The 11219-nt window shown below is 50.6% G+C and overlaps 1 protein-coding gene across 1 annotated transcript; it reads right to left on the reverse strand.

Moving 5' to 3' along the window:
* Window positions 1-6555: 6555 nt before the first annotated feature.
* On the reverse strand, window positions 6556-10067 carry MAFB (MAF bZIP transcription factor B). The gene has a single exon (XM_084296481.1). The coding sequence runs from the start codon at window positions 9501-9503 to the stop codon at window positions 8568-8570; it is 936 nt and encodes a 311-aa protein (XP_084152607.1). The 5' UTR covers window positions 9504-10067; the 3' UTR covers window positions 6556-8567.
* Window positions 10068-11219: the final 1152 nt, after the last annotated feature.

The following is an 11219-nucleotide window of genomic DNA, read 5'->3' on the forward strand; positions in this document are numbered from 1 at the left end:
AGAGACCAGCTGATACCTCTGCTATGTTTTAAATTTGATCCCAGCTACTCTATCTCATTAATTATTGAGCTGAGTAATGTGAATATAAAATCTGTTTGTTTCAAATTTAAACTTACCTGATTTCAATGTTACCAGGAAAGGGTCCTTTTATTTTATGTCACCTCGTGGTTTAAGTCTGCACACAGTAGGACAGAAATGGAGATTTCTCCCACATGGGAGAAATCTGCTAATACAGAAAATCAGAAAGCCGTAGGTTTTTCTCTTACTGTTATTATCGTGATTCCTGTCTGGCTACCTGACTTACGCAGGAGTCACTTAGCCCCAGAGGCTCACAGGTATTCGCTTAATACCCTGCTCTTATGGGTGTCTGGCTTGAGAAAAGAGAGAACCTGGAAATACCCTTCCACAAACATTTTCCACTGCCATCCTTGCTATGCCCTTTATCCATCTGTGGGTTAACCTGTCGCTCTTCCAAAGCAGTGCTGGACCAAATGAATTTGTGCTTTTCCTATCCTTGAGATCAGCATGTGCTCTCGCAGCCCAGTGTAGCGTTACCGCTGCAATACCCAGAATGAAATGCCTGATCCACAGGTCAAGGCTGACATAAAAATAAGGATGGACTGTGTCAAGAGGAGTTTAACAGTCCCATCGTTCTGAGGTCCTGAATGTACCCTGTGTTTCTCTGCTTCAGCATCCACACGGGGTAGCTCGGTCCTAGAGCTGATGCTAACATCGCAATAGCACTACCACGACATGTGGAGCTGGATGCCATGCAAGATGGGGGGGGGGGGGGGGGAAGACTGAGGATAAATATAAAAGCTTTACCTTAGAATCACGTAGGTAGAGATTTCAGACTCAAAACCCTTTTGCCTGTAATCTTTGGCCACCTTAAATAAGGGGGAAATGGAGATCCAGCGAGCTGTAAGGGCTGTGTGAGCTCAGAGAGCTGTCTGTAATGTACGTTCCCTTTCTCGTGTTTGCAGAGGCTTTAGGCAATAACTGCACCATGGCGCAGGAGCAAGGAAGAAGCAGTTAGCAGAAGTCCAAGGTGCGGGTTTATTGCCCTTTGTAATTTCTCTTCTGAATGGGTCCCCTGAACCAGCAGGAAAGTTTCTGCTCCATTCACTGGCAAATGAGACAGGACCCATTAAAAGACAGGATTACAGTGCCCTGCGCTGCGTGCCCCTCCACGCCCCTTGCTGTGGGCAATGCGGTGCCTGCGCTGCTGGCTGCAGGAGGAGCACAGCACGGTGGGACCTGTCCCACCAAGCCTGTCCTCGGCCTGTGGTGCCTCAGCTTCCCCACCCAGCTGTCAAAAGGCACAGAGGGGCCTCCTTCCATCACTTGCCTGAAGTCCTGCAGAAGAAGGACTGAGTAGTGTTTAATTCTCTGCATGCGGTGTCAGATGCTTGGCACGGATTTCTTGCTACACTTATTTCAGAAAAAAATTGCACTGCACACAACGCCCTTGTGACAGTGTTTAATATCCATTATAAAGCCAGGAACATCTTTCTGGAAACAAATGAAGGCCCATTAGTGAGAAGTCTAGGCTAAAGCAGAACCAGAGCTGTGTTTTATTGGTGGGAGGCTGCGGGATTCGACAGTCAAATGCAGGCACAAACTATGCGGTGTATTTGCAACACATATGCAGTGTTGCAATACCAAATTAAAACATCAGAGTTCAGAAATGAACCCATCTCCATATCTGCGCAGACATGACTTAATATCTCTTAGCGTCATGGTGAAAACAGGAGCTTGCAGAGAGTGTAGGGTTACCAAAATGGTGCATCAGAGCTGCACGGTGCCCTTGTCACTGGAGGAGATCTCCGCGGTATAAACCTTCACCCACTGCCTCCAAAACCATGGCAGGAGGGAGGATAAAGAAGTTTGAGATGTTTCTTTAAAGAAAGCACTAAACTTGGTAAAAGGACACATCTTTCCTACCTTGCTCTCTGCCCCTCATGCCTCAGGATATCATAAATTTTTGATACCAATAAAACAGAATATTTGATGAGCTGCTATTTTGCATTAAAGCAACTTTACATGCAAAGGTTGCATAATAGGAAGTAAAATTGAATTTTGCCTCAGAACAAGTTCTTATTATTAATTTAAGTGTTTTTTATATATTTTAGCAGCAGCTTATCATTCTATATATTTAATTTCTTTCAAGTGAGAACACTTAGCATTGGTTTCCTTATCTAAACAAATCCTTTAAAAGAACACATGTATAAAGTGGAAATGCAGTGTTTTGCATCTGTGCCTTAAGACAAACAGTGAAACTTTAAAAGGGGAAATAAAATATGGCAGAGGACAACTATCTCTAAAGCCTAATAGCAGCCTCTGTGGGACAGGAAAACATACTGCTTTCTTTATGTGGAATGCTTTTTTCTCTCTTTGCTGCAATATGTTTATTCCAGCCATATTGTGACAAACCTATGAATACGATAAGCCCCCACTGGAGCAATTCTGTTTAAGGCAAAGGATTTGCAGTACCTTAGGTCTGGATAACACCGCAGTCTATTTTCTAACACTTCCACACACCGTGATGGGCAGGACCAGCTCACAAATATAAATTGTCTCTCCTCAGTCCTGGATGCAATAGTAGGAAAACATTTTGAAGCACTTCATGCTGTGCTCAGAACTCACTACCAAAAGTCACCATTTGAAAGTCAAAAAAAGGCAACACTGAATGCTTTTTTTTTTTTTTTTTCCCTTCTTCTCCTTCTTGCATAAAAGACAAGTCCAGTGTGGGATCCTAGCAGACCACTGCATGCTGCATTACTGCACACGCTATGTGGGATTATGCAATAAACTATTTAGAGTGTGCTCTGTGCGCCTGTACGCGTGTAGCTTCAGATTCACTCTAACCTTAATGGAGTGAAACATAATGATTTAATAAAGAAGAAAAAAAAAAATGGTCAAATAAGGAGCAAAATACCCATTTCCCTCTCGATCGTGGGGAATTATTCTTTCTTCAATCCTGAGAAGGAGGAAATCAAAACTTGGTGGGGGGAGAAAGGAAGAAAGAAGAATCCGGGACAGCGCTGCGAGCCGAAGCAGCGGCGGGGAGGGATGCTGGAGGTAGGGAGCTACTCGGGCAGCCCCCATGGTGCTCGGCAGCCCCGCTCCGAGTTCACCTGGCCGAGCCGCGGAGCCCCTCCGGCCCTGCGCAAGGGGCTGCGCGGCCGCGGAGCCAGCGGAGGCTCGGCCGAGCGCCGGTGATGTTTTATCCCTCGTCCCCGAAACCCGACACCCACAGCTCCGAAGAGCTTCCCTGACCTTGGGCTGTCAATCACCGAAAGCGAGCAGCCTGCTATAGAGCCGGACGGGCACTGCGCCAGCTGGGGAGAAAAAAAAAAAAAAAAAAAAGAAAAGAAAAAAAAAAAAAAAAAAAAAAAAAAGGAAAATTAAATCCTAAAACAGCTGGGAACAGTTATCTCGCAAGCCCTGGCTCATCCTCATCACACATCTCGCCTGCCCACCCCACTGCTCATCCGCCGTACGGCACCAGTGCTCAGCATCTCTGGAAAGTCTTAGACCGATGCATCTGTCTTTAGTCCAAATAAAGTCTTTTTAGTCTTAGATTTCTCTCTTTTGGAATTAAAGGCAATCAGTTTTATACACTGTCGTGGAGGGAAGGAGAGAAGGGAATATTTAAAGCAGTCTGTGAAGTGGTTGGCAGAGACAGTCCGTAAGTTTTGTGTCGGTAAACGGGGTGAGGGGGTTGTGTTGCCAATTGTGTTTCCTGTCTGAGTGTCTCATTTAATTCTGGGAGCAGCCGTAGCCAGTAGTCACCTCTGCCCCGGAGGGGGGATGCAAATCTCTCTACAGCTGTTAGCAATAGCTCTTGCAAAACTGCGAGATCAAACAAAATAATGTGATTTTCACTGAAGGGAATCGTCCTCCTGCACTACACGAGCTCACAACTGAACCGTCCTCCAGCAGCCAGATTTGGCGATGCAATCCTGGAGCTCTCCCCTGCCTCATCCCCAGACATGGGGGGCAGCGGCCTCCCCTGGCCGTGCTGCCTCCGGGGGGGCCCGATGGGGTGACCTGAGTGTCGGGGTCTGGTCCTGTCTTGCTGTCACCCCGATCCCAGCCTCCCTGAGGCTGCAGAGAATGAGCTGGGGACCGCTTCTTCTTGCTTGCGTGGGGTATTTTTTTAATATGTATTTTTTTCAGCATCTTCAGCCCCTCCAAGCTGTGTCATTCATGGGCACTGCCAGAGCCCCAGTGCCCAGCTGGAGCCTCCCAGCCTCCTTCAGAGCCTCGGGGGAGGACAGGCTACGGGGCTGCTGCACATCCCGGGAGAGCAGCAGGCCCCCAGCCCCGGGCAGGGATGTGATGGGGAAAAGTGGCTCCGAGGAGGGACAGACAAAGCAGCACATCCGTGGGGGTGAGTGGGGGGTGGGAGAAGAGGGGCTTGGGGAGGGAAGCTGCCTCCCAGCCTGCTGCCGACCCCCAGATCCTCTGCAGAGCTCCGGGTGGAGAGCGGGTAGTTGGGGAGCATCCCTCTGGGCCTGGCAAGATGGGTATGTAGAGGGGGAGGGGGTCTCCTTTCCCTTTTGGGGTCAAGAAACTGCCCTCCATCATGCTCCCGACTCCTGTGCCAACAGCCCTTCATGAATCAATGTGGAACAGCGAGAGATCATCGGCAAAACGCGCGGATGGCACCGACACGAGAGAAAAGCGGGGCTGGGAGAGGAGTGTGGGGGTCACCCTTTGCTTATGGGGTGCCCGGGGAGGGGAGCAGCCCTGGTCAGCCACACCAGGGCCAAGTGCCGGTAGTCCTTGGTCCCTTCGGTATGTCAGAGACCCCCTCTGATGTCGAGGGAGAGGGGGCAAGGGTGTAACGAGCCCAACCCCCGGGCACGCAGGGCAGTGCGCAGGGCCGGGGGCACAACTCGGAGCTTCCTCTGGGGCCACCCAGCGCCACCAGGTCCCGGAGCCACCAAGCCCCGGCTGTGCCTGTGGTGGTGCTCGGCCGCTTTTGCTTTTCTTTTCCGTTGGAAAAAGGAAAAGTCGGGAAGGGCAGAGGCGGCTGTAGCCTCCCTGGCCGGATCCCGGCTGTGCCCCGCCGCCGCCACCGCTCCGCGGGGGGAATCCGGAGGGCTTTTCTAAGGCCTGTTTTCCTATTTTGTTGTTGTTGTTGTTGTTCAATTAGCCCTGGTGATTTATTCAATGCATGCATGAGGGGACATTAATATGCGGTGGCAGTTCCCACAAACAATATTCCTCTCAGGCTCTCTGCAGCCATAGCGCTTACTGGCAAGGGGGGAGGCGATATAGGGAAAGCCAGGCTCCCCGTTCCTTTCCTCCTCGTCCCCCCATTGCAGGGCAGCTTATTCTCCGGGCCTGACCCACGCAGCCAGGGGGACTGGGACCTGCCCTGGCCCCTCTCAGCCTCCCCGGCCCAGCTGGCTCTGACAAAGCAGGGATGAGGCTGGGATTGATGAGGGGATCGGGATTTTAAGTTACTGTATTTGCTTTTTCTTTCTTTTTTCCCACACTCTGTCCTTAACAGGCTGGTTCCCCAAAGGTGGCTTACACCATGCCTGAAAAAGCAGCTCGCTGCTGTTGGAAAGAGAAGCAGGGCAGGGAGATAATATTTTTGGGGGTTGTGTGGTGCTTCGGGTTTTATTATTTTTTAAGAGGGATTTAAAGTTCAGCACAGCTTTGACACCATGAGAGCAGCAGTTCTCGGGCACTCTGCGACCCGGCTCGGGGGCTCCTTTCCCCGCACGGGGGCAAGAAGTGGGGCTGATTTCTGACCCCTCCCTGGCTGTGGTTAGGGGAGCCGGGTAGCTTTCGGCCTTGGGAGCTGCTGGGGCTTTGGGGTGCTGCAGAGCCCCGGGGGTGCCGAGGATAGAGTTGCCCCCATTTCCACATGCATCTAAAGAGTCTTCTAGACTGCATGTTACTCATGCTTAAAAAGAAAATAAAAATAATTAAAAAAAAAAAGGCCAGAATAATTAAAACTTGCAGATGGAGAGGAAGAAAGAGGAAAGTGAATGGCAAGCCCAGATCCCAAAGGAGCAGGGGTAAAGGGGACAGACTTGGCTAAGTCCTCTCTCTCTTTTTTTTTTTTTTTTTTTTTTTTAAATGTGAAAAGGGGTGAGAAAAATCACTCAAGTGCTTGCACTTTCCCTTCACTCCCTCCCCGGAGCCACTCAGGCCAGAGGGGCCGCAGCGGGCAGGGATGCAGCCGAGCCCGGCGCGGTGCTCTGCGGGTGGGATGCTGGGGCAAGGCGGGGAGAACGCAGGAGGGGTGCTGGGGGGCAGCAGGGGAAGGAGCCGGGACCCTGCGGGCAGGAGGCAGCAGCGATCCCGAGCCGCCGCAGCAGCTGCGCAAAGCCCCATTTAAAGCCCAGCGGCGGGCGGCTGCCTTGGCTGGACAGCAGTCGGAGGATAGGTTAAGGTCCAACAGTTTTTCTTCCTTCTTTTTTTTTTTTTTTTTTCCGGAACACGAGACGTCAGAGAAGCAGGTCTCTCCAAGAAATGCCATTTCAATGATTTTAATAAGCAAAATAGGAAACAATTTTAATAACCAAAAACAGAAACCAGTCTGAATAAAACTACAATAGACCAGGTTTTTTAATATTTTTCATATCATAAGCAGGATTTGAAATTGATCCCTTCAGAACTTTACATGAAATAAAAACAATTTTTTTCCGCTGCTGCAATGTTTTGATTTCAACACAGTTGAATCAGTAAAAACCAAAGATCGTTTTCTGATGCATGACTAATATCCACAATATTTAAAACTGCAAGCACCATGCTGTTCATTACAATCTTGTTATTACTGTTAATTTATAAACTAATACAAACTTAAAATGCATCCGGCCAGCAGTGCCAGCTATCCTAAAAGGAAACTAAAAAATAAGTTTTCATTTTGGTATTTTTGTCAGTGCAACGTAAATCCTTTTACTGACCTGCAGGAGGAAAAAAAAAAAAAGTAATAAAAACACCCATAAGACTCCCAACTACTACTACTACACAACTGCAAATAAATTTTGGCTAAAACTTTCACTCGCTGCGTAGGGAAGCAGAGAAGCAGATTACAAATCATTGCAAAAGAATACACTTAAAAGTTGCAGTATGTCTTCTCAAATAAAAGTTTTAGTTTTATATGCTTTTCCAGCCCACTCATCTACTGCTACCATTGAGAAACCTAACTCCATGGGGACACAGACCACTTGCTGCCGTGCGACTTGCCTCGTAACCAGGAGGGTGGCTTTTTCCCTATTTACTGAAAATGCAGGGGCAGCTTTTTCTGAAAAGGAAAATATGTCTCGCCCGTCCCTCGTTTCCTGAGTTTACAATCAGAAGGGAGGCTGCATGGCCAGGTCTAACCACTACAGGCTGGGAATCGTCCTGAAGGAAAGAGCTTCGCTGCCACTTTAAGGCATGCAGTAGGCTCTAGTGACCGATGAGAGTTTTTCCCTCTTAAGTTTAGGTTTGTCAATGCCATTCAGGCGTTTTTTCTTCTGCCCCAACAAACAAAAACCAAAATGAAAACTAAAAAAAATACAACTTAAAAGTGCACCAGATATACAAAGTTTTTTTCTCCTTTTTTTTTTTTTTTTTTGAATGCAAAATGCCCATAACTTCTTTTTAAGTATCTCTTTAATACCAAACAAACCGTATAACCAGCCTGCTGAAATGTTGTTTTTGTTTTTTGTTTTTCCTGTGCGGTTTGAAGTAGCAGATATTTACAAGCTAACAACCATAAAAGAAAAATAAGAGCAAAACCAACGAACAAAACTGCACAAGCAGTAAAAAGTTTTGATAACTTGTGATGCTTTTCTTATCGATGAAACAAAACAACAACAGAAATCTATGATCGATGATCAACATGCTAAAGTTAAACAAGAAAATGGTACAAAATAGAAATTATTACCATACATGTCCAGCATGCAGGATTAATATTTTTAATGCAGATTTTCGTATTTTTCTATATAATCAAGCAGGCAATAAAACTGATGAGTTTTTCTTTCTTTCCTTTCTTAGATTGAATGTCCCATCTGAGTCCTGTAACTTATTTCTCAAAGCAGGCAATATATGAAGAGTTTGCATATATTGTCCTTTTTATTTATTCTCTTTTTCCAAGCAGGTAAATTGTGCATGAGATGGTGCTGTATATGTCCTCTCTTTCCGAGCAGACAGTATGTTATAGATGGCTTGTTCATTGTCCTTTTTTATTATTATTCTCTTAAAGTCCATCTTGTTCTGCAAGCAAGCGATCTATAAAACGCTTCACTTGTCCTTTCCTCCTTTGCCTCTGCCTCGGTCCCTCTCTCTAACTCACAAACGAAAGTCAAAAAGTTGCACTTTACCTCTCCCGTCCCCACCCCCAGCCTACTTTTCCCACAGCTAATCTAGAAGTCTGGATGCTGCAAAAAAATCAAGTCTCTATTTTTCTCTCCTTCTTTCTCTCTAGTCAAGCAGACAGATGGATGAAGATGTCAGAAGAGGATGGGAGTGGGGGGGAAGGTGATGGGGGTCGGGATTCAGGTGTGGGGTGGGTGTTTTTTTTGTTTTGTTTTTTAATTATTTTTGTTAAGCACTCACATGAAGAACTCAGGGGAAGACGGGTTGTCACTGGTGGAGCCGGCCTCTCTGAAGCCATTGCTGGCAAGTTTCTCACACTTGAGCTTGTAGGCGTCTCTCTCTCTGGCGAGCCGGGTCACTTCTTGCTTGAGCTGTTCCACCTGCTGAATGAGCTGGGTCTTTTCATTCTCCAGGTGGTGTTTCTGCTGGACACGTTTGTACCTGCAGGACTGGGCATAGCCCCTGTTCTTCAAGGTCCTCCTCTTCTGCTTGAGGCGGATCACCTCGTCTTTGGTGAAGCCTCGGAGGTGCCTGTTGAGCTCCCTCACGGACATTGAGACCAGCTGGTCATCGGAGAACCGGTCTTCCACGCTGCTGGAGGGGGGATGCTGCTGGTGCGAGTTCTGGAGCTGCTGGGAGGAGTTGGAGGAGGTGGAAGGGGTGGGAGAGGCCTGGTGGTGGTGATGATGATGGTGGTGAGGGTGCCCGCTGCCGGCCAGGTCTTCATGAGTGACCGCGGGGTACTGGTGGTGGTGTTGGTGATGGTGATGATGATGATGGTGGTGGGCCCGGAAGCTCTCAAAGCCTTGCAGCTGCTGGGACACCTGGTGGGACCCAATGAGGGCTTCGACCGCATCCTCCGGGGTGAGGTTCAGCGCCTCGGGGTTCATCTGCTGGTAGCTGTTGGCCATCCAGTACAGGTCCTCCAAGTGGGTCTTCTGCTCGGTAGGGCTGAAGCTGGGCGAGGAGGGCACAGAGCTGCAGGGAGTGCTGATGGGGGTGGACGAGACGGAGCCGGCAGGCTGCAGGCGGGTGCAGTGCCTGCCCGAGCGGTCGTTCCTGCCCAGGGGCTCCTTCTTCACGTCGAACTTCATCAGGTCGAAGTCGTTGACATACTCCATGGCCAGGGGGCTGGTGGGCAGCTCGGCTCCGATGCTGAGCTCTCCGGCCATCGCTGTCTTGGGGGCACCTCTCCGGGCGGAGGGGGCTGGAGACCTCACTCCAGCGTGCAGCCTGGCAGAGGGCTGGCCGCTCTCCTTTACTCCAAAGAAACTTGGCCTCGGCTTCCTCGCTTTCCTTTCCGCCGCTCCCCCCTCGGCCGCCTCCTTCTCCCGGCTTCTTGGGGCTTCTCGTTTCGGAGCAACAAAGCCCGAGGACGCCCGGCCGCCTGCTGCCTTTCGGTGCGGGCTCGCAGCGCACGGCGGGCTGCGGCAGCTCCTAGCACTCAGCCGCCGGGCTGCACGCCGAAAGGAGCAGCGGCAGCAGCAGGAGGGCAAAAGCAAAGCAAAACAAAGATGCTGCCTCCGGGTCGGCGCTGGAAGAAGGCCGGTGCGCGGCGTCTAACCCGTGCCCCCGTCCGCGGTTTGTAAGTCCGGAGCCTCTCCTCTCCCGGCGGCCGCGGAGCTCCGCAGCCTGCCGCAACTTTCCAGCCCGAGCGCGCTTCGGGCTTTGCACGGGAGTTTTCGGCGGAGCAAGGGAAGGGGAGGAGGGAAGAGGGAGGGGAAGGAAGGAGGAGAAAAAGGCGAAAAAAAAAAAAAAAAAAAAAAAAAGGAGAAAAGGGGGGACGAGGGGAGGAAAAAAAAAAAAAAAAAAAAACAGGGCTCCGCTGGTAGCTGCCGCCTCCAGCGCTCGTTGTGCAGCTGTGCTTCGCAGCGCAGCCCCCCTTGGCTTCTTATACGGCCGTGCCCGCCGACAGCGCGGCGGGGGCCGGGGCCGGCGGCGGCCTCGCCAATGGCAGAGCGGCGGCGGGGCCGGGCCGAGCCGGGCCGGGCCGGGCCGGGCTGGGCGGCAGCGGCGGGGGTGGCGGGGGCGGGCGGCGCCGTGACAGCTCCGCAGCGCCAGCTGAGCGGCCGCCGCTCCCAGCCCCGCTCCTCCCGGTGCTCCCCCCCTCCCGCGCCACCGCCTCTTTTATTTATTTATTCTTATTTATTCCCGTCCCCCCCCCCCCTCCTCTCACCCCTCTCTCTGTTCGTTTTCGGCCTCGGCAATCCGCAAAGGAGGAGGGCTCGGGGCCATCCTGCCCGTCCCTTTGTTCTAAATATAACAAAGTCCCTTCATGCCCGCTGCCGGCCCGGAGCGAATTGCGAGCGGTCAGTTTACCCCCAGCCCCCGCACACGCGGCGCCGCTTCCAACTTTATGGAAGCGGCCCCGGTGCGAGGGCATCGCAGGGAAATGCCCCAAAATGCCCCGAACGCGCCCCGGGTCCGGCCGGCAGCGAGCGCGGGGGCCGCGGGAGGTGCCCGGGGAGATGCGCGGGGAGCGGGGCTCGGCGGGGCTGACAGCTCTGCACCGACAGCCGGGGAAACCCTCCCGGTGACGGGAAGCAAATCTCTCCCTAAAGTAAAGCAAAGGCATTGACACAGACAATTGCAAATACTGGGGAGAGAAGGGAGAAAATAGAATTACATTTCAGTTCTGAGGGGACCGTGTTTGCTTTCCTCCGCTCTTCCCCGAGTAAGTGACTGCATGCAAACGAGTAGTCGACTTGTAAGGTTTTTTGGATTCTTTTTTTTTTTTTTTTGGTTCGGTAACAGGATTTTCTTTCTTTTTTTTTTTTTTTTTTTTTTTTTTTGAACATTTTGTAACGATTAAGGGAGATTAAGGCTTCTTTTTACACTGTTTTTACGCTCAAACAGACAGAAAGTGCGACCCCAAGTGTCCTTTTGGA

This window comes from Netta rufina (genome assembly GCF_964035555.1).
Source record: "Netta rufina genome assembly, chromosome: 16".
Lineage (NCBI taxonomy): Eukaryota > Metazoa > Chordata > Aves > Anseriformes > Anatidae > Netta > Netta rufina.